Below are 24188 nucleotides of genomic sequence, written 5' to 3'. Positions count from 1 at the left end.
AAGGGAGAGAATTATAAAATGAATTACTATTTCCAAGCAATTTCAAAATCCAACGTGACAAACTCCATAGGCTTCAAGACCTTTGACTAATTACCTGTGGTCCTTGGCTCTGTCCTGAGCTCACAGCTCCATTCTCTGAGTTTGATGGTCTTCCCTCTGTGAGGTGTTTTTTTGTTTTATAATCACGAAAGGTAGCACATGCTTGCAGCTGTGCAGTTTGCAGCTGATCCCTATTTCCTGTCTGGAGAAGCATGAAGGTCCATCAGCCTTCTTTTAGTCTGCTCTCTTTGACTTTTTTTTGGTTCATGATCGCTGTATTTCTACTGACATTATATTCTCGGGAACTTTGTAGGCCTCTTGTATGTGTCACCAGGATTCACTTCATTAAACACAGGCTCCTCCACAGATCATTCCTAAGTAATCCCATATCTATTTTTGGCATCTGCTGAGATAACTAAGGGGAATCTATAAATCATACCCTAAATTTCTCAGAGATTGAATATTCTGACATCCTGATCTTTCTCTGATAGTAGCAAAAGGTTGTGCGGCTACATTCCTGAATTTTTCTCTAGAGCATTATTTTTTAACAGAGAATCTCTTCACTTTAGCATCATCCGAAATTTTGAAAAGTTGCAAATTTTACCAATTGTCATGACCTGGTCTGACTGCTCCCCTTCCCTGCATTTTAAAACAGTTCTTCCCTCAATTTATTTCTTTTCTTTCATATTTTACATTATGCAACAAGAAGTAACCAGGCTTTGTCTTCGAAACTTTGAACATCTCAGATAAGGAAGCAAGTTTGTTGCTTAAAGTGTCACTTTCCGCATAATTATAGGACAAAATTTAGCTGGTCTTTCTGTCACCATACCACAAAAATCCCCTTTTCTCTGGTTTCCAATAATACATTCCTCACTTCCTTGTGCACCATCCCCAGAAGCACCCTTAACATCCATATTTCTACCACCAATCTATTTCTGATGATGTAGGTGATGATATACGTCTAGATGACGTATATTTTCTCCACCCTACTCCTCACTTCCTTCTGAGTCATCCATAACAGAGTCATTAATGTTTATATTTATATAGGTCTGTACAAGGCCGTCTAACTTTTCCTATTACATTCCTCAAAATTCTTCCTGCCTCTTTCCCAATTCCAAAATGATTTCTACATTTTTTAGGAATTTGTTACAGTAGCACTCCACCTCCAGGTACTGACATCTAATAGTTGCCTATTGCAGCTGCAAAAATTATTTGTTTATTGCTGCTGCAATAAACAAATGGTTAGTGACTTAAAAGAGGATGAATTTATTATCTTATGGTTTTGTAGGCCAGAAGTCTGACAAGAGTCTCACATGATTAAAATTAAGATGCTGGCAGGGACGCATTCCTCTCCGGAGTCTCTAGGGGAGAATTCGTTTTCCTGCTCTCCCCAGCTTCTAGAGGCTGCCTGCTTTTATTGACTCATTGACCGTTCTTCATCCTCAAAGCCAGCAATGGTGCTGCATCCTTATCACATCCGATCACTCTAACGCTGACCCTCCTGCTGACCTCTTTCCTTTCTGAGGACACTGGACTTCCCTGGATATTTCAGGATAATCTCTCTATTTTAAGGCAGATTGATGAGCAAACCTAATTCTGCTTTACCATGCAATATAACGTATTCTCAGGTTCCAGGAATTAAGATGTGGCCACTTGTTTTCAGAGGTAGAGTGCCTTAATTTGCCTGTTGCATAAGGTACATAAAGACGAAGGTTTTACCCACAGTCCTGGGAGACATGAAGTTAAAAACATCACCTTGGGAGGAAAGCTAAATGCACCCGCCACCATACCCAGCTACTTTTTGGTATTTTTAGTAGAGACAGGGTTTTGCCACATTGGCCAGGCTGGTCCCAAACCTCTGACCTCAGGTGATCTGCCTGCCTTGGCCTCCCAGTGTGCGAGGATTACAGGCGTGAGCCACTGCACCTGGCCCACGTTAACCTTTTATAGCCACACCCACTTTCCTCCTGTCCCCAGTCTTTGACACCCAGCAACCACTACTATGTGCTCCATTTCTATAATTTTGTCATTACCAGGATGACATGTAAATGGAATCACACGGTGTGTAACATTTTGGGATTGGTTTTTCTCACTCAGCATAATTCTCTGGAGATTCATTGAGGTTGTTATGTGTATCAACAGTTCTTTTTATGGCTGAGTAATATTCCATGGTATGGCTATTTCACAGTTTTTAAATCATTCGCCTATTGGAGGACATCCGGGTTCTTTCCAATTTGGGGCTATTATACATAAAACTGCTATGAATATACATACATATGCAGGTTTTTGTGTGGAAATAAGTTTTACTTCTCTGGGATAGATGGCCAGGAGTAAAGCTTCTCGATCACATGGTAGTGCATGCTTAGGTTTTTTTTTTTTTTTTTATGTGGAGTCTCACTCTGTCTCCCAGGCTGGAGTGCAGTGGCATGATCTCGGTTTACTGCAACCTCTGCCTCCTGGGTTCAAGGAATTCTCCTGCCTCAGCCTCCCACATAGCTGGGATTGCAGGTGCATGCCACCATGCCAAACCAATTTTTTGTATTTTAGTAGAGAGGGGATTTCACCGTGTTGCCCAGGCTGGTTTCAAACTCCTGAGCTCAGACAATCCGCCCACTTCGGCCTCCCAAGGTGCTGGGATGACAGGCTTGAGCCACCGTGCCTGGCCTGTGCATGCTTAGTTTTAAAAGAAAATGCCAAACTGGTTTTCAATGTGTCTAGACCGCTTTACATTCCTACCAGCAATGTGTGAAAGATCCAGTTTCTCTACATCTTTGACAGCATTTGGTGTTGCCACTACATCTCATTTTAGCCATTCTGATGGGTATGTAGTAACATCTCATTGTGGTTTTAATTTCCTTAATGGCTGATTATGCTAATTTTTTAACATGCTTATTTGTAATCTGTGTATGCTCCTCAGTAAAATGTCTGTTTATCAGTTGCCCATTTTCTGGTTGTAATGTTTGCATTTTTTAACTATGGAGTTTTGAGAGTTTTTATACATTCAAAATACTAATTTTTTGCTGAATATGTGGCTTTTAAATATTTCTTCCTACTTGTAGCTTGCCTTTCATCCTCTCTAATGAGATCTATGGCAGAGTACAAGTTTTTAATTTTGACGAACTCCAGTTTACCAATTTTCTTTTTTATGGATCATACTTTTGGTCTTAACTTGAGGAACTCCTTGCCCAGCAATAGATCTTAAAGATTTTCTGATTTTCTCCTACTTTTTTTGGAATAATTTTACAGTTTTACATTTTATAATTTAAGTCTTAGATTCATTTTAAGTTAAATTTTACATTACGTATGAAACTTAGTTCTTTTTTTTTTTTCAGACAGAGTTTCACTCTGTCGCCCAGGTTGGAGTTCAATGGTGCAATCTCCCCTCACCACAACCTCCACCTCCTGGGTTTAAGCGATTCTCCTGCCTCAGCCTCCAGAGTAGCTAGGATTACAGGCATGTGCCACCATGCCCAGCTAATTTTTTTTTTTAATTTTTATTTTTAGAGACATGGTTTCACCATGTTGGCCAGGCTCAAACTCCTGAACTCAGGTGATCCACCTGCCTCGGCCTCCCAAAGTGCTGGGATTACAGGCATGAGCCACCAGGCCTGGCCTTAGTCATTTTCACACTTGGGTGTAAAAAATCAGTTGGACATATTTACATGGTTTTATTTGTGGGTTAGGTATTCTAGCACATTGATCTATCTGTGTTGATCTCTCTGCCAAATCTATATAGCCTTGATTAGTGTGGCCATAAAGTGACTCCTAATTCTCTCATGTTAGTCTTCATTTTCAAAATTGTTTTAGTTATTTTTCTTTGTATTTTTCACATACAATTTAAAATAATCATGTCTCTATAATGAATGCGGTTGGGATTTTGATAGAAATTGCATTAAGCCTATGAATCAATTTGGGGAGAAATGACATCTTTACTATGTTGAGTTTTCCAATCCATGAACACAGTATGCCTCTTTATTTATTTATGTGTTGTTTTTCTTTCTTCAGTGTTGCATAGTTTTTCGCTTAAAAGCTCTATGTTCTATACAAGTTTTGCTAGAGTTATACTTTAGTGTTGAGACAGCCAAGTATAAAGGGGTCTCTGAAGAACCTTGGACTGGCCCGCAGACTGGAAGAATGGGGTACAGCTGTGGGAAGTCGGCGCCCTTTGCAGCGGGGAGGAGCCTGGCCTCTCCTGTTCGGGGTGGTACCTGAGATTCAGTCTGAGGTGGGAAACTGGCTAGCAGGACTCTCGCTTTCCTGAGAGTCCCTGTTTCCTTTTGGCCCAATAAATCCCATTTTTCTCACCCTTCAAAGTGTCTGCAAGCCTAATCTTCCCTGGTTGTATGACAAGGACCCTAAGGAAAAAGTCCTACAACAGTATTTAGTTTAGTTTAGTTTAGTTTTTTAAAGCAATTATAAATGGCGCTGTTCATTGTTAGTATAGGGAAATACAATTGATTGTTGTGTGTTTATGTGACCTTACTGACTTTACTTACTATTTCTAGTCATTTTTTGGTAGGTTCTTGGATTTTATAAATAGAAAATTATGTCATCTACAAGTAAAGAAAGTTTTATTTTTTCCTTTCTTATCTCTATGTATTTTATTTCCTTTTCTGTCCTTAGTGCACAGCCTAGAACTTCCAGAACTAACAACTGTTGAAAAACAGTGTGAGAGTGGACATCCTTACCTTGTTCCTGGTCTTGGTACCTGGCCTCAGACACTGCACCCAGCCCCTTCCATCAGATGCTATTGCTGATAGCAACGGGTAAGGCTAGCACAAGTTCAGAGGATGTGGACAGAGCCTCCCCCTCTTGAAGAAAGCAGCAGCCAAGTCTCCTTGCAAAGAGGTATGGAGATGAGATTCACTGGGGGCCATCAAGGCAACAATCTACCACCTGCTACATTCTGACCCCAATGACTCGCATCCCTGCCCAAGATTCCCAAAGTCTCATCTTGTCCTAGCACTGGGTCCCTGCGCGTTTCAACAAGCCTGAGATGTGTTGTGACAATCTCCCACTTTGTTGTCTGGGTACACCAATAAAACCCAAGCTCCCCGAGTCTACCAAGGAAGGCCGCTAACTTTGGGAAGGGGTCTAAAAATAATTTTACAGTTATGCCCAGTGTGTCAATATAGTTAATGCTCACCTTAAATATGTAGTCATGCAGCCAGCTGAAGGCAGCGCAGTGACTCACCTTCTCCCAGTGCGGCAGGACTTTCCCTGATGAGTGATCAATGCTCTCCATTAAAGGCTTCCTGTTTCCTTCTGACCCTGAAAACAGTATGCAAGAGCTACACATTCTGTGCACAGACAAAGAACAACACTCCACGGTGAATTGCTTTTATAACCCTTGGCATTATTTTCCAGTGAATCGTATCCTGTAAACAGGAACCTCATGAGAAAACATAAATGAGCAATAATCATTTCCTATATTGGTAATCAGGTAAAAGTCCTGATTCAATTTCCAATTGCTTTAACATGCATAAAACTTTCAGTGTATCTATATCAGAAAGGCAATTCCTGGATTCATTATATATGTGTATACACACATATATATACATAATGATACACACACATAATGATATGTATACATATATACATGATATACATACACACATATACATAATGATATACACACGTATCTACCTAATGATATACATATACACATATACATACTTAATTATGCACATATGCACATTATATGTTCAGGTATCATATGTACATAATGACATGTATACATCTAATACATACGCATATGTACATAACGATATGCATACATGGTTATACACATACATATATAATGAGATATACACATATACATACATAATGATACACATGCACACACATATACACACATAATGATACACACACACGTATATACAGACATCCATCATACACATATACACAGGTTTTGGGGCTCTAATACTTTTCATTTTTAGCTAGTCACCATTTTTACAGAAACATACACATGCGTATTTGGATGGCTCACTTTTAGGGCTTCAGACAAACCACTCGTCAGGCTGTCAGCTATGTCTTTCTGAGAGGACCAGTGTTTCCTAAGTGGATGTTTGGAGATTGCAGCCATTAAAAAAAATGGCAGTGAAATACATGGCAGTAAAAATAAAACGGCAGTAAAAATAAACAGAAGACACCCTGTGGTGAAATACTTTGGAACTGAATTCTATAAGCACGGCGCAGATGGTAGGACAGCTTCGTTTCAAAGGAGATGATCAACCTCCACGGAGTCTGTTACCGTCGCTCAGGCGAGGGTGTTTAATTACTTCATCACTGACACAAAACCTTTTGCAGATTAGGGAGTCTCACCTAGTGCAATGGGCTCTCACCTGGGGTGACAGGACTTGTCCTTGGTGGTCAAACGCTCGCCTGGGGTGACAGGGCTCTCACCTGGTGGTCTCACCTGGTGTGACAAGGCCGTCCCTGGTGGTTAAGGCCTCACTTCGTGGTCAGTTTTTTTTTTCCAGTGTTCCAGTTAATGTTGATCAGTGTGAAAAAATTATTAAAACTAAAGCTACCTATTGGTTAACACACTATTAGACTGCAGGGCCTGTAACGTGTAGTATAGGGTGAACCCTATTGTTTGTGCCATGGAGGAAACAAACATTTTTGAGGTATTTTTCAAATAATTAATTTTTAAAACACTGTAGGCTTTTGATTCCAATCTATGCAATCAGAAGGATCGTCCCTCTAAGGAATGAATGGGTGGTTACCTGGAAAAACATAGAGGGAGTTCTAACTGTAAAAGCTAACTTTACATCTTGAAAGCTGAGTTTGCAGGCCTGGGAGTAGAGTTTATTTTAAGCCTAAGAAGGAAAGAACTCAGGATATGACATAAGGGAACTCTTCATGCTACAAGCAGCAGCACAGAGACACTCTGGATGAGAGAGGTGAGAGGAAGACAAGGAAGTTGGCAGGTGGAGCGCATGGGGTGGGGAGGAGAGAGAACTAGGGTGGGAGCAGCCAGATGGCTTCGTGACTGTGTGAGATTCTGTGCAGGGTTGTGGAATATGGGGAAATCCTATTGGAGGGTTTGAGGTTGTGGCTCCTCACCCTCAGGTTGCAGTGTGTCGCTCTGGGAAAATTCACAAGCCTCTGGGGCCTTGATGCTGTGTGGCCGCGGAGAAGGGTACATGGTGTGGAGCAGGTGACCACGGCCAAGAGCAGGGAGGAAAGCAGCTCTGAAAGAGGGCTCCTTTCTGGGTACCTTTTGCAGATTCATTGCTGTTTAGCAAATATGAATGCAAATTCAAAAGATTAATGAGTTGTGGGAAGACTGCTCTGGGGAATTCTGGAAAATACTGCCGCCTAAGCGCCAGTTCCTGCTCCATTTTCCACATGCCCACTTTTTTATGAAGCAATGCAACAGCAGGGCGGGCGTGCTGGTGCTGCCTGCAGGGAGCCCAGAGCCCCAAATCCTCCTTCTGTCTACAGGACGGAGGCAAGGGCTTTCTTCTTTCTGATGTCAGGAGACAGCTGGGTAGTCGGAGGCGGTGGAGGGGATGGGCCTCTCTCAAGGCCTGCAAATAAAATTATTCTCCATCCTTACTTGGGGAGGCCCCACAGCACAAGAGGGTGGCCCACCTGCTCTGTGTGTGTCCCTGCAGGAGCCTTCCTGTCCCTGTCGAATGTTCCTCTAGCGGCCTTCCTTTCATTCCTGTGGCCCCGTCATAGTTATAGCGTGAACCTAGTAGGAGGAGCCCCCTCCTCAACAGGGAGGAACTGCAGGCTTTCCCCGAACCAGTTCTGCGCAGCAGAAACAACTGCCGTCCACCACTTCCTGGTTTGTCACAGCTGGAGGAAACCTGACTGTCCTAAAGGCCACAGGCAAATAAGAAAAAAAAAAAAAAAAAAGTTAAGGAAGCATCCAGCAGGATTTCTTGGGAGGGCTGGAGGAGAAGACATGCAGTGACCGCAATCCTTCCCGCGCTCTATGCATAGAACAATAACTTTGTTCCCCGTAACTCTCACCCCACACCTTTGCTCCACTCATAGCAAATCCTCTCCAAAGTGGTGTTGGTGTCTCTACTTGCTGCCAGGATTTCTCATCCCCTCTTTTCTCCCTGACCTCCCGTCACTGAGTTTGGGTCCCCATTGCTGCCCTGCAAAGGTTCCCATCACATCCTCCACCATGGTCATCTTGGCAAGGCCAGAGCCTGAGAAGCAGGGAAGCTGACAGCGTAAGTCCCAGTCTGAGCCCGAAGGCTGCAGAACTGGGAGAGCTGATGTCCAAGGGCAGAAGGTGGATGTCCTGGCTTAAGCAGGACAGAATCTGCCTTTTTGTTCTCTTCAGGAACCCAGTTGATTGGAGGATGCCCACCAGCACTGGGAAAGGCGGTTAGCTCCACTGAGTCCACTGACTGAAATGCTGGTCCTTTCCAGAGATGCCGTCACAGGCACACCCAGAAATAATGGTTTACCTGTGATGTGGGAATCCTTAGCCCAGTCAAACTGACACCTAAACTTACCCATCACACTCCCAAATGTGCACTCACAGGCAGTTGTCTCAGTGATGTGTCATCCACAAGGAGCAGTTGTGTGCTATGGAACCATAAAAACGGTACTTATGAGAAGGCTTATAATCCTGTGAAGATTGCTTTAGTAATTGTACAATTGGAAGAACCAGAACTGTGTATATAATAGGAGTTAAATACAAAGAAGTCCACCAAATATTAGCTCGGCTCATTTCTGGGTCAGAGAGCGATGCCTTTACATACATAGTACTAACTTTGACTTTATATATATAAACAGGTAGATACATAAAGGTATAAGTTTTGTGGAAACTTCCAAGTAAACTGGTTTCTGGTCCTGCTTTTGAGTCTAACAAGGTGCATGTTAATCTGTGACAGGGTAATCATGTTTCTACACTTCACACTTGCCCTGCCTTGAACTTTTCATTCTTCTGCTCGCCTGAGACAAATGTGTATCTGATTGCTTCCTCTGATATAGAAATGCAGATTCGCTGGGCCAGACAAAGGCATAGGTGACTATTACTCTACCCACCTCTCACATGTAAATTATGTATTCCATGAAAAGTTGATCAAAGACTCAAAAGAATTCAACCATTTGTCTCTTATGTACCCCCAACTTTTAAAAATTTCTTCCTTTCCCCCCAATACCCACCCTTTCCCCTTTAAAATACTGACGTCCTCAAAACCATCTTTGGAGAAAGACACAGATCTACCTCCTGGGCATGCATCCTCAACCTTGGCAAAATAAACTTTCTTAATGGATTGAGACCTGTCTCAGGTACTTTTTGGTTTACAGCATCTATTAACATAATGACATGATTTTTCTGTCTTAATTTGATTCTGTAATAAAGTATGCTAACAGTTTAGTATTATCTAACCAACTTTATACAATTGATTATTCTTGTAGTTATTTTGAATTACTTTTAAAGACTGCTAGATTCTATTTTTGAACTTTATTCATAATCGAGATTGGCATGTTTTCTTTTAAAATTTATTATAACGACATAATAATGGCTTCTCAAGTACCTTGAGGGACTTTACAATGTCTTTTCTTTTATGGTCTTGAATGTGTTAAATATCACCGGAATAGTCAGTTGTTTAAACATTAGATAGAATTCAGTTGTGAAACAATATATCTATAGTGTCTTTTTAGGAAATGGCATGCTTCAATTACATTTCCAATCTTTTATGAAAATTGTATTTTCTTCTTCCAGTGTACATTTTGATAGGATGTTGTATGTTGTGCTGCCATCGAGTTGTATGTGGCATTCTCTTACAATTCTTCAACAACTGTATTTATGACAATGTCTCTCTTTTCATCTCTTAACTTGTGTCATATTTATCCCTTCCTCTTTTCATTCGTTGTATCAGGGGACGTTTATCTATTTTGTTGGTATTTTCAAAAACAAAGTTTTGGTCAGTCCTGGTGGCTCACACCTATAATCCCAGCACTTTGGGAGGCTGAGGCGGGTGGATCACCTGAGGTCAGGAGTTGGAGGCCAGCCTGGCCAACATGGCAAAACCCCATCTCCACTAAAAATACAAAAATTAGCCAGGCATGGTGGTGGATGCCTGTAATCCCAGCTACTTGGGAGGCTGAGGCAGCAGAATCGCTTGAACCTGGGAGGCGGAGGTTGCAGTGAACCGAGATGGTACCGCTTCACTCCAGCCTGGAAGAAAGAGCAAAACTCTGTCTCAAAAACAAAAACAAACAAACACACAACAAAGTTTTGAATTTATTTTAAATTTTCAAATAGCTTTTTAATTTCAAGTTTATCAATTTCAGCTTTTTGAAATCCTTCTTACTTTTATTTTTTTCTCTTTATTGTTCATTTCTCTATTCTTTAGCTAAGTACTGAGTTCTTTTATTTTTCGTCTTTTTTTTTAAGTAACGAAAGCATATAAGATTACACATTTTCCCTTGAGCACAATTTTCTCAGGATTTGTTGTGATTTTTTTCTCCCTTTATTGCTTTCTGACAGTTTGTGGAACCCAGGCCCTGCTTTGAAATCCCCTGTGTGCATCACGTAGAGAAGTCAGGAAGGTCTGGTCTCAGGAATCAGCAGCAGCCCTGGAGCCAGATGTGCACTGTGGCCCCTGGCTTTGAAAGACACTCATCCACTTGCCTTAAATTATAGCTTTCTAGCTCAGACAGTTTTACATACAATTCTCACTCTGTCAAGCTTATGCAAGTCATTTGGGAAGAGTATTTGGCAGAAAGCAGCGTTCAGAAAGGCAGCCCACGGAGATTGCCTTGCGGGGCAGCAAAGACAAAGACCTTTTAGAAAAGCGATGAAAGACATCCCTGAGGTTTTCAGTATTTTACGTTTGCACACCTTGGCAATTGCCACCTATTTTACTCATATGGGACTGTCCATCAGATATAGATTTCTTTCCTTTTTTTTTTTTCTTTCCAAAATAGACCAGTTTGTAAACATGGCATTTTTTTTCTCTTTTTGAGGTTAATTCTGTATGTTTTTCCCGGAAATTACCGAGCTTCAACAATTCTGTATTTTTAAAACTCCATGGTCTTTACTTCAAGGGAGACATACTGCTTATTCTAACATTCTATATTATTTTTAAACTATTGATGGTAATTAATACCATGTGAGATTTAATGCCACATAGTCCACAACTTACAAAAGTAGCTGTATTTCAAAATCCTGAGCATCAAGAATACATCAAGAGGGGCCCACACAGAATTGATGCTCCACCCTCGTTTACTGCAGTTTTATTCTCATCTAGCTGTGAAAAATTCAGACTTGATTGACACGGCAAACAATAGGGAAAGAAATCTTTAGTTCGCCAATCATTTTTGCTGAAATAACTATGTTCAGGCTGCCATTAAAAAGTAATAACAGAACAAAGGAATGATGAATGACTATTACTGTGAAGTTGTGCTCTTTCAAAAGCATGGTCTCAACAAGTTTCTCAATGTTGCATGCAGGAGAAGCTTCTAAGGAACAAAGAAGCAATACAGGATGCCAGAAGACATTTATTTAAATGTCACTTATGCATTGGGTAATGAGAATTGAAGGAGTTCCATCTGAGATAATAAACCAATTTTTTTGCGAAAGAAGATGAAGCAATTAATTATTCAAGGGCAATAACTTCTCCTTGGACTTCATTTTCACAGACCATATTTACCCACATTTACCCTTAGCTGTTGGAATAAAAAACAGATGGTACACTACACTCATTTGTACCTACTTAAAGAAGACACCAATTGTAATTCAATTCAGGAACTCTTATTTTGAGTGTCTGTTATTCTCAAAGGAATAACATGCCTGGCATGAGGATGCCATCTGGGTGACGCGGGCTCCCTGCCCACCCACTGTGATAATGGTGGTATCTGAACAGGCTGTGGTTCCAGCAAGGTCAGAGTGACAAACAGGGGAAGCATTCTTCAGGTCCCCAGCAAAAAGAAGCTTCCTCTGCCTTTCTCAGGGATACCTGGGCTCTGCCATTCTGATAGCAGCTCTAGCCCACAGTGGCTTCATGTCTGAAGGGGCTGTGGCATCAGATGGATTCTGCAGCAGGAGGCTGACAAGCCACAGGCTTATCAAAGGGATCCCAGGCTTACTTTGTTTTTTAAAAAAAATTTTGTTTCAATAATTTTAGGAGAACAGGTGGTTTTTGGTTACATGGATAAGTTCTTCACTGGTGATTTCTGAGATGTTAGGGCACCCATCACCCAAGCAGTGTACACTGTATCCAATGTGTAGTCTTTTATCCCTCACCCCCTCCCAACCTTCCCCCCTGAGTCTCCAAAGTCCACTGTATCATTCTTTTTTTTTTCTTTCTTTTTTTGAGATGGAGTTTTGCTCTCGTTGCCCAGGCTGGAGTGCAATGGCGCTATCTTGGCTCATCACAACCTCTGCCTCCTGAGTTCAAGTGATTCTCCTGCCTCAGCCTCCCAGCTAGCTGGAATTACAGGCGTGCACCACCACGCCCGGCTAATTTTTGTGTTTTTAGTAGAGACGGGTTCTGCATGGTGGTCAGGCTGGTCTCAGACTCCCGACCTCAGGTGATCCGCCCCCCTCGGCCTCCCAAAGTGCTGGGATTACAGGTGTGAGCCACCGTGCCTGGCCCACTGTATCATTCTTATGCCAAGCTTGCTTTCTAATATTCTCCTGAGGAAACTGTTGCTGGAAGGAAGGATTCTTAGAATTGAGTTTGGTCATCATTCATCTTTGCTCTTAACAGTATCCTCTTAGGCTTGCTGGTGGCTGAGGGAAAGATGTCTTAAGGATCTGGAGAAGTCATTCCATATAGTGAGGATGCTGCTGGGCTCTAAGAAGCAAATGATGTCAAGCATGCCCTACTTTGCCAGTTGAATTTGCCATTAACTTTCTCTAGGGCTTAACATTCTGAGGGAGTTCTACATTATGAGTTCTGTGTTCTCTTTTAGTTCCAAATACAGGACTTTTGGATGATGTAAAGATGTAAAGCACAAGACTCCCTTTTAGTTAAACATGAAAGGGTAGACTGCATTTACCTATCCATTTTTCTTCAAAAATCCTACGGTATGTGTCAGGGTTCTATTTTTTTATGTATTATGAGAAACTAGCTCAGATGATTATGAAGGCTGACAAGTCCCAATATCTGCAAGGTGGATTGGCAAGCTGGAGGCCCACGAGAGCCAATCGTGCAGTTCCAGCCTGAAGACTGGCAGGTTTGAGAGTCAGGAAAAACTGGTGTTCTGTTTGAGTGTGAAGGCAGGAAACAGCTGACGTCCTAGTTCAAAAGAAGCAAGGCAGAATGAATGGCCTTCAGCTGATGGGATGGGACCCATTCACACTGGGGAGGGCCATCTGCTTTCCTCAGTCCACTGATTCAGATGTCAATCTCATCCAAACCACCCTCACAGACACACCCAGAATAATGTGTGACCAAATGTCTGGGCATCCCATGGCCTAGTCGAGTTGAAACATAAAATTTACCATGACACCTACCTTTCTTCTGCTTGCTTTGAATCTGAATTGATCTCTTTTTTCATTTCTTAAGGTAGAAGCTGAGATCACTGGTTTGAGACATCTTTTTGTCTAATATAGGATTTAGCATTATAAATTTCTCTGCATCAGTGGCATTCCACACATGTTAAAAATGCATTTTTATGGCCAGGTGTGGTGGCTCACACCTGTAATCCCAGCACTTTGGGAGGCCGAGATGGGTGGATCACAACGTCAAGGGATCAAGACCATCCTGGCCAACATGGTGAAACCCCACCTATACTAAAAACACAAAAATTAGCTGGGCATTGGGGCATGTGCCTATAGTCCCAGCTACTTAGGAGGCTGAGGCAGGAGAATCACTTGAACCCGGGAGGCAGAGGTTGCAGTGAGCCAAGATTGTACCACTGCACTCTAGCCTGGGTGACAGAGCAAGACTCTATCTCAAAAAAAAAAAAAGTATTTTTAATTTCAGTTAATTAGAAATGTTTTGTAACTTCCATTTCAATTTCTTACTTTTTTTTTTTTTTTTTTTTTTTAAAGAGAGGATCTCCTCTTTTGCCCAGGCTGGTGTGCAGTGGTGTGATTGTAGCTCACTGCAGCCTTGACATCCCGGGTCCAAGAGATTCTTCCACGTCAGCCACTCTAGTAGTGGGGACCACAGGCATGTGCCACCATGCTTGTCTCCTTTTTTGTTTATGTGTGTGTGTCTAAAGACAGGGTCCCCCAACTATGTTGCCTAGGCTGATCTCAAACTCTTGGGCTCAAGTGATCCTCCCACCTTGGCCTTCCAAAGTGCTAGGATTAGAGGTGTGAGCCAACATGCCTGACCTGATTTCTGTTTTGATCCATGGATTTTTTTTTTTTTTAAGAAATATTTGGGAATTTTCCAAATATCTTGCTTGTATTGATTTTTATTTTAATTTCGTTGTATTGAGATAACATTAATATGTATATTTTGAATTATTTTAAAGTTGAGATTATTTTTATGGTCCAGATTATAGTTCATCTAGCTAAACATTCTGTGTCTGCTTGATAAGAATATGTTGATTAGAGGATTCTAGGAATTCAATTAATTAGTTGGTTCATAGTGTTGTTAGCCTTTTATATGCTTATTGATTTTTGGTCTACTTGTTCTATCAGTTACTGAGGGACAGGTGTTGAAACCTCCGACTACAATGATAGATTTGTCTATTTTCCCCTGTAGTTCTATCAGTTCTTGTTCATATATTTGGAAGCTCTGACATTAGATGGATAAATGTTTAGAATTGTTATGCCCTTTTGAAGAATTGCCTTTTTTTATCATCATGAAACATGACCCTTTTATCCACGGTGATATTTTTGGTTTCCAATTTACCTTGGTATTAATATAGTCACTCCAACTTTGCTTTAATTACTGTTAACATGGCATATCTTTCTCACAAGGAGATATATACATATGTATATGTATATATGTATGAATATAAATTATAATTGTGAATTAAAAAGGTGTTTTAAATTTTGATATTAAGTATTTATGTTTTAGGCTGATTTCAGATATACGATTGCCTATTTTAATAAAAAGTAAACATTACTGTGTTACCAAAAAGTAGTTATATAAAAAGTATGTTTTCCCTTTTCACTATTTTACACACACACACACACACACACACATATGCTTATTTTGACTTGTAAACTGAGAAAGATGCAAAATTGTCTCTCATGAAAATAGTCAAAGAAGGAGGTGGAAGAGATAAAAAAGTTTGAAAATGTTATTCATGGGCTAGAGAGTCCTGACTGTCCCCTTTGTTCTCCTATTGTTTCACCATCACAGGCTGGTTGATCCCTCTGCCTTTTGAAAGCATTCAAAAGGAAGGGAAGTTTACGTTTTTTGTCAAGATTATTATCCATTCCAAATCTGAAGCCTCTTTGGAGGGCCTTGCAGTGTTTTGGTTGAAACTTCTCTCTAATAGAGACTCACTGAATGCTACAGCTTCAGAGAAGGGGCCGCGGGCAGCCACCCTGTGGAGCACTTCTTCATATAGGTTCTCTCTTTCCCTAGGAGCTTTTAATTCAATGCAATCTCCTTCTCTGAAGACATGCCTTGTTTGGAGACACTTAGGAGGGTGGCTGCTGGAGTCCTGCTTAGAGACTGTGCTCTGTGCAAATAGGAATTGAGGATGGGAGAGCTACATTACTTGAAAAGACTATTTAAGGCCACAAAGACAGAAATAAAAGTGTGTTTTTAGTCTAAGCTTAGCTTATCTCTTGAGCATGTGTGAATCTTAAAATAGAGGCAGTGGTCTTCTTCATGATGTGGGGAAGTTCTGTTTTTGAGGCTACTGAGTCCTCGTCTACTAGGATAGCCTTGACTGATTAGGGAATCTACATCCTTTAATGTCTGCCTGATAAACGAACAGGAGACCCTCAGGTCTAGAGTGCTTTGCATATGTTGATTCATTTATTCTTCACAAAAACCTTGAGTGATTATAATGTTGTTTGCACCTAAAAAGTAAAAAGAGAAAGAGTCTGAGGCTCTGGTAGGTGAAGACTACATGCAAATCTCAGCACTTGTAAGTGTTTAAGGAGGCATTGGAACTCGGATCTGGCTGCCTGCAGGGTTGTGATGTTTTTAGTTTTCTCCTGCAACAGCCATAGGCCTTGCTTTGGGCTGGGGCAAAGACTTTTACAAGACATTGACACACAGGGCCAGGAGATACTGACACCGCATAATAAAGCTGATGATGCAGTAAATTTGTGAGCCTGAGGTAGCAAGGACTTTGGCCAACTGGACAGTGGCTGATGGACACCCCAGTCACACAGTTAGCACCTGGGCAGGGAGGATTCTGTTGTTTCCACGTGCACTACAGATTAAAGTGGAGAAGATGAGCACCTCCCTTCCTGAGCACAGGCCCCCGGTGGCCACTGAGGCTCAGAGAACAGCACTGTGTGGCCATGCACTTTTGTGGGTGCCCAGCTTCTCTGACGGTTCCTTTGCAGATCTTTCTGAAAGGATACACATTCAGTTTGCTAACATCAAATTCAAGGCCTTGGCCGCTGTATTAGTCTGTTCTCACATTGCTATAAAGAAATAACTGAGACTGGGTAATTTACAAAGGAAAGAGGTTTAATTGGCTCACGGTTCCACAGGCTGTGCTGGAAGCATGATGTCGACATCTGCTCAGCTTCCAAGGAGGCCTCAGGAAGCTTCCAGTCATGAGAGAAGGCAAAGAGGGAGAAGACATCTTACACTGTGGGAAGAGGAGTGAGAGAGAGTGAGGGGGAGGTGCCACACACTTCTAAATGACCAGATCTCAGGATAACTCACTATCATGAGGATAGAACCAAGAGGGCTGATACTAAACCATTCATGAGAAATTCACCCCCATCATACAATCACCTCCCACGAGGCCCCACGTCCAACACGGGAGATTACAATTTAATCTGATACTTGGTGTGGACACAGATCCAAACCATATCAGCCACAAACTTTTGATTCTTTCTGTGGGAAAAGGGAGGTTGCAAGTGACCTGGGGTTTGAGAACTTTTGAGCTGTCCCAGGATGGGTGGGCTTGGTTTGGGATGGGTGGATGTGTGTGGAAGATGGTTTAGGGAGCACCCAAAGGTGATGTGATGGTTTGGGGTCTATTAGCTAAAAGGAGTGGGATTGTATGTCCTGCTTCAATTTAAAAAAATTAAACCTCAACATGTACACAGCTTAAGGAGTCAAATAGTTCTAATAGATTTGTTATAAATGCATGGTAGGTTTTTCTCTTCATGTGCCTTTCTTTGGAGGCTAACCCTTCTAATTCTCTGTCTCTCTTTTTTATTTTTTTTTTTTTGTTTTTGAGATGGAGTCTCACTCTGTCGCCCAGGCTAGAGCACAGTGGCGCCATCCTGGCTTGCTGCAAACTCCACCTGCCCAATTCAAGCGATTCTCCTGCTTCAGCCTCCCGAGTAGCTGGGATTACAGACGTGTACAACCACGCCAAGCTAATTTTTGTGTGTCTTTAGTAGAAACAGAGTTTCACCATGTTGCCTAGGCTGGTCTTGAACTCCCAAGCTCAGGTGATTAGCCTGCCTCCGCCTCCCAAAGTGTTGGAATTACAGGCGTGAGTCACCACACCTGGCCTTTCTAATTCTTTTAACTGATGATTTTGGTCTTTATCCCCTTATCTCTAAACATTGCACCTGCTTTGCCACTTCATGATTTAATTTCCTCCCACTATGGAAAGCTGGGGTTCTGCCTCTGTTTCCTCCTTCCTCCTGTGCTGCACACTGGCCTTCTTCCCAACACAGGCCACCATATCCAGTGGGCACCACCTTACCGCCAGGGAAACACTGGTCACAATGTAACCTCCTCATCAGCATGCATATTTTTCCTTTCCCACTCAACTCTTTGATTTTCCTGGAAAACCTGTCATTAAGTAGGAGTCCCACATGATAAATAATGCTCCTTTCTGTCCAGCACGCACCCCCACTACTTGTTGTTTTCCAAACAACTATGTTAGTCATCATTACTCAGGTGATCTAAGAACAGCAAGAGCCTGAGCAGAGCTAGAGATTTAGAAAACCATGGCCTGGGTCTAGCCCATTTTCTCCAGGTGGAGATATTTGAAGAATGGGCAAACCAGGGCTACAGGACAGGAGACGTGAATGAGGGGTTTGCTTGCACCATGAGGAAACTTAAGGGGGAAGCATTCAGATGACACCCCCTTCTTGAGAGGCCTGCCCTTATTGAAAGTGAGGAACCATCTAAGTCAGCCAGAATTTTCTTTTAATTGTTTTTCATTGTGGTAAGAACATACAACACAAAACCTACTCTCTTAACAGGTATGTACGTGAACAACGCACTCTTATTATTGATAGGCACACCGTTGCACAGCAAGTCTTTAGACCTTGTTTATCTTGCACAGCTGGATTTTATACCTGTTGACATTATGCTTTCCCCTAAACCATAGCCTCCCTGGGGTTGCCTTGTCCTTAGAAATAGGGTATACCTGCAGTTTCAAAAGCTGGTTTTCTTGAGTCTTAGATGGTTGAGTCAGTAGAGAGATGGTTCTGCTGCATCCTTTTTTAACAAGTTGCTCTGCCAAGAAAGGAAGTGATGACGCTCCCTAGAGGTCACGAGCCACCACAGGCAGCCCACAGCCATGGCCCCAGAGGGGGCTGGGAGTCCAGGAAAGTGAGATGCAATTCCTTTTCTCCTCCTGTGATTATTTATTTTTCCAAGCTTTTATAATTTTTTGTTGATGTATAATTCATATGCAACAAAGTGGACATATTCAAAATGTAGAATTTAATAAATGTTGACACATGTGTACTGGTGCAACCGTCAGCACAATCAAGATAGTGATGTGTAACTTGCAAGCAAAACTGGCATTGCAGACATGTATACTTATATCCAAGGATGCACATAATATTCCATGTGCACATAATAGGTGGGGGGAAAATCCATTTAAAATTTTAAGTCAGTTTTTTTGTGGAGGCTGCAGTATTGAGTCTGCCAGGAAGATGCAAAGACTTAAGGATTTGGTAACACATTGGATGATTAGCTTAAAAGCTGACCAATATGACAGGGGCCTGTACCAAGCCAAACGTGCATATTCTCCCCTTCCAGAAACCTTGCACAATTTATGTCCTGTCAATTTTAAACAGAGCAACAAGAAAATAATAACACTTTTGACATCTGGTAATTGGGTATTCACTCTTCCTCAGGTTAAAATGTGCTCCATTCTTTTTTTTTCAATTTAACTTTTAAGTTTAGCAGTACATGTGCAGGTTTGTAATACAGGTAAACTTTTGTGTCATGGGGGTTTGTTGTACAGATTATTTCATCACCCAGGTATTAAGCCTAGTACCCATTGGTTATTTTTCCTGATCCTTTCTCTTCTCCCAGTTCCCACCCTCTGATAGGCCCCCGTGTCTTTTGTTCCCTTCTATGTGTCCATGTGTTCTCATCATTTAGCTCCCACTTATAAGTGAGAACATGTGGTATTTGGTGTTCTGCTCCTGTGTTAGTTTTCTGTGAATAATGGCCTCCAGCTCCATCCATGTTCCTGCAAAGGAGATAATCTCATTCTTTTTATGGCTGCATAGTATTTCATGGTGTATATGTCCCACATATTCTTTATCCAGCCCATCATTGATGAGCATTTAGATTGATTCCGTGTCTTTGCTGTTGTGAATAGTGCTGCAATGAACATACACGTTCATGTGTGTTTACAATAGAATGATTTACATTTATTTGGGTAAATACTCAGTAATGGGATTGCTGGGTCAAATGGTAGTTCTGGTTTTGGGTCTTTGAGGAATCGCCACACTATCTTCCACAGTGGTTGTACTAATTTACACTCCCAGCAACAGCATATAAGGCCTCATCACAAGAAACCTTCCTGCAATTTCAGCAGAAGGGATACAGAAGCACAACTCCAAAAACCCAGAGCGATGACTCATATGCCTACTTCATCTGTTGCTGGCCACTGGATTCACTCTGGGGGATTAAAGAAAACCCTGTTAAAAATTTTGCTACTTAAAAAAATTAAGCCCCACTCCTGAAGTGTGAATGTTTTTTATTTGTAAGATGAGGAGCTTGAATTACATGACCCCAATGGTCCCTCCAGCTTAGACATTTGGGGGTTTGAGGTTATACTGCTGGAGTGAGTCCTTTGGTCATGAGATGGAGCAGGGACACCTCTAAGGACCCTGTTGGGTCCCCCAAGCATGGAAATAAAGGAAAAATATTGACTCCCTTCAAGGGAAATTCTAGGCATCTAACTAGCCTTGGAAAGCAAATGAGCAGCTTGATAAGCAAGAAGATAGTAATAATAGTCACCCAAGCAAGCCAGAGTCACAAGGTGTTTTGGTTCCCTATAGAAACTAAATAATAACATCTTGATGTGTGTGATGGACTTATTGCTCAGAATCTCCAGCAGGTGGAAAATGTTGACCACTATCACATAGACCTCAGAAAAGGGGGAACAGAAGGCTGAACTCGGACCTCCAGTTTTTGTTCTACATTTCTTTTTGCCAGACCTGGAGAGAGTCACACTCACATATGTGCATGGCCTCCATATATTGGTTTACGATTTTGCCTGCAATTTCTGTTTTCCTGAAATGTACTCTTGCCTTTAAAAACTCTTTAAAAACATTAAGGAATTTGAGTCATAAGTGAGGGCTGCCCATACTCCCTGCTTGGCACCATGCAATAAATGCCCCTTTCTCCTGCTGCAAATCTCAGTGTCAGTGTCTGGCTTTACTGTGCTGGATGAGTGGACCCCAGTTCAGTTTGGGCTGAACATTCACACAAAACATTCTCTATTACCTCTTCTCATCACAGTAACTGAACGTGACAGTATATCACACAGAAATGTCTATATCAGCACATTTAAAGAAGCCTCATTCAGCCAGGTGTGGTGACTCACACCTGTAATCCCAGCACTTTGGAGGCCGAGGCAGGTATATCATCTGAGGTCAGGAGTTCAAGACCAGTCTGGCCAACATAGTGAAACCCCATGTATACTAAAAATACAAAAATTAGCTAGGTGTGGTGGTGTGCACCTGTAATCCCAGCTACTTGGGAGGCTGAGGCAGGGGAGTTGCATGAACCTGCAGGTGGAGGTTGCAGTGAGCCGAGATCATGCCATTGCATTCCAGCTCAGGCGACAGTGTGAGACTCCGTCTCAAAAAAAAAAAAAAAGAAGAAGCCTCATTCTCCTTAATTGCTGCAAGGCATTCCACTGTATTGAGGTATTGAACACCTAATGTTTACAAGAAATCGTACCTGTTGTCTGGGGGAAGAAAAACGAGGAGCTGTTGTGTAGTGGGTATGGCATTTCTGTTTGGGAAGATAAAAGTTGTTCTGGAGCTAAATGGTAATGAGGGCTGTAAAACAATGTGAATATACTTATTGCCACGGAGCTGTATACTGAAAAATGGTTAAAATGGTAAATTTTATGTTTTATACATTTTACCACAGTAAAAAAATTTTTTACTCCCTCTTTGCCTCAGGAAAGAAATAGTTCCTGTCCTCAAGAACTTTACACTTTAGAAAGATGGGCACAAGTTAGGCAATGAAAATGAAATCCTAAGTCCCCCCACTGACTGAACAGATTCACTCTTGGTCAAGAGGACCTCGGAGAAACCTTGAAAACTGAGTTCCTGGCCATGGTGGGATGGGAGGTTGGACACACCTTGTCATACCCCCTCACTTCCTCACTTCTGGGCGTTAGGACTTCTTTCCTCAGAGTTAGACAGAAACTAGCCCTTTTGAAAGACTTGCTCCATTACTGATTTCAACCAACCACCTGACACTGCTTCTCCCTTTTGCAGGTTTGACACAACAACTGAACAGCATTCTTTGTTGATAAGAGACCACAAACCATGGAGTGGTCCTTGCCAGTCTACAGAGGCTGTGCGCAGAAGACCTTCTGTTTCACCTTTTGATGCATAGGGCCTAATTGTAATATATTTAAATGTTAACTCTCCACCCAGAAATGAACTTAGGATGCATGTTGCCTGCATGCTAGCCTACTGTAGCCTGTCCATGGTCCCCCTTCATGAATATTCATATCTCCTCCTATAACCTGTTGAATATGTATGTTTGGTCACCCAGTTCAGCATAAATCCCTTTCATTTTTTTCCACCTTCTAAGTTCCTGTTTCTGGCTTCTGGTTGGAGGCTGTGCTTCTCAGCATGTCACAATGGCCTGCAGGCTGCAACCCTTTGTGAGAAATAATGCTCTCCTTTCCAAATGTATGAACCTTGTCATTCTACCGTTGATAAAATGGTATACAGCTATGAGGCAGGATGGGTGGTGAAATGTACTTTAACCAAGGTATGGATACAATTCCCTTAGAAAACAATTCTGGCAGGAGATCTGAGAAGACTCCCCATGGCAGGAAGACAGACACAAAGAAAGGGGGTTGGCCCATCACGTACATGCTTAATACTGACAAAGGCAATGGTGGGTGCTGCACTAGTTGTCAGGCACAAGCTCAGAAAGGACAAGTTAGGATGGCTCTCACCTTTGCTTCCAGGTAACAAATAATTCTTTAACACAGTCGGGTCATATATGAGGAATCCACTCCTTAAAATTGATTTCAGATAGTGGTTCTTGTGTCCAGATGTTAGAGAGGTTTCTAGCCATCTCTAGTTATATCACTGACTCAGTTTCATACCTCCCTTCCCTTTGTAGCTCACACCATATCTAGCTGATTCACTTTTACACAGGAACAAACTCCATACTTGGAAGTGTTAATCTGGTGATATGCTTTTGCATAAAGTGCACATGCTATATACTAAACAAATGATACTGAAATATCTAGACAGAGGGAGAGTTCATGTTGACTTTTTGGTTTTCCAATAATTTTATAACATTGATGTCGGTATTCAAAGTCTTTGGAATAATTTGGGGTAGATAGAATTGACTTCAGAATTGGAAGTTATGCTCCACTGTCTGCCCGTCTGTTTAGTTATCATCTATCTCTCATCCCTTTCCTTAGAATACTCTTCCCCTAGATATGCGTGGCTAGAGCCTTCACCTTCTCCAAGTCTTGGCTCAAATGTTACTTCAGTGAGACCCAACCCACCTCCTATTTAAAATTGCAAGCTTCCTCCCTAAACACCTTCTTGTGGATTCCTACTGCACTTTCCCATCACCATAATCACCCTCCAATATACTCCAGAATTTACCTTTCCTCTTACTGTTTATTGTCTTCCCACAAAAGAATACAAGCTCCTGCTCTGTATCATTCCAAAAGTTAAGCCAAGTTCTAAATTAGTGCCTATTACCTAGTGAATTCTTATTAAATATCATGAATTAATCTCTCAAGTTTTATTGATCTACCATCTTTTCTGTGCAGATGGTGTATTTTAATGTTTTGTATCTACTACTGCCAGAAGAGGCCGTTGGCTGTGCTGGTTGATTTTTGCAAAGAGGATAACTGTGTTGCAAACATCCTAACACAAAAGTGACCACTTTCAGTAAACATTCTCATCAGTGCACTGTTTATCAACATGCTGTATTACCTCTCAATCAAAAAGAAAGTCCTGCATCTACTTTCCTCTTCCAGCTACTACCTTATAGCTCCAACCTTCTTTAAAACCAGAATTCCCAAAACCCTGCCCATTCCCACCATCTCCACTCTCTTGCCTCTATTCACTGATCAGAAGGTTTAATGTGGCTTTTCCCCACTGCCGTGGAACTGGCCTTCCCCGGGTTCATAGGTCAGCTCCCAACCCTGGGCTCCCTGTCTGCAACGCCCTATTTTCTTCTCTACCTGACCTCTCCGTGGTGAAGCTCCTCAGAGCGGGAGTTCCATCTTCTCTGTTCTCTATTCTGTGGTAATCTTCATGAATTCAAATACCACCCTTATGTTAATGACTCTAAAATTGTACCTGTAGCTCTGAGCTCTCCACTGGAAGCCACACTCGCGTAGAGTACAAACAAGCTTTATACCTCCATTAGGTTTTTGCAGATAGCTCACGTCTAACTCTTCAACACAGAACCCTTGAGTTTCACCCCCAAATGCCCTTGTCTCATGCTGAGATGAGGAATCTCAGCAAAGGGTACCACCATTCTCTCCGTTCTCAAGCCAAACACCTGGTATTAATACCGATCCCAAACAGGTGAATAAGGACCTTCAAGTGCATTTCCCATAGAAGATTGAATCAGCTGTGTCTTCTGGCTCTAGGGCCACTAGCTGAGCCTGCATCAGCAGCACCTGTGCTA

General features: G+C 41.9%; 1 protein-coding gene across 1 annotated transcript in view; it reads left to right on the top strand.

Annotated features, from left to right (window-relative positions):
- The window catches only part of LOC106993834 (uncharacterized), a 79802-nt gene extending 56514 nt beyond the window's left edge, over nucleotides 1-23288 (top strand). Inside the window, exons 5-6 of the mRNA XM_077966428.1 lie at nucleotides 4663-4887; nucleotides 21788-23288. Of these exons, the coding sequence (XP_077822554.1) occupies nucleotides 4663-4674 (12 nt within the window). The 3' untranslated portion in view covers nucleotides 4675-4887; nucleotides 21788-23288. The remainder of the gene's footprint in view (nucleotides 1-4662; nucleotides 4888-21787) is intronic.
- Nucleotides 23289-24188: the final 900 nt, after the last annotated feature.

This window comes from Macaca mulatta, chromosome 15 (genome assembly GCF_049350105.2).
Source record: "Macaca mulatta isolate MMU2019108-1 chromosome 15, T2T-MMU8v2.0, whole genome shotgun sequence".
Taxonomy (NCBI): domain Eukaryota; kingdom Metazoa; phylum Chordata; class Mammalia; order Primates; family Cercopithecidae; genus Macaca; species Macaca mulatta.
Note: the sequence above shows the minus strand (reverse complement) of the source record. Positions and strands in the feature narration are given on the sequence as shown.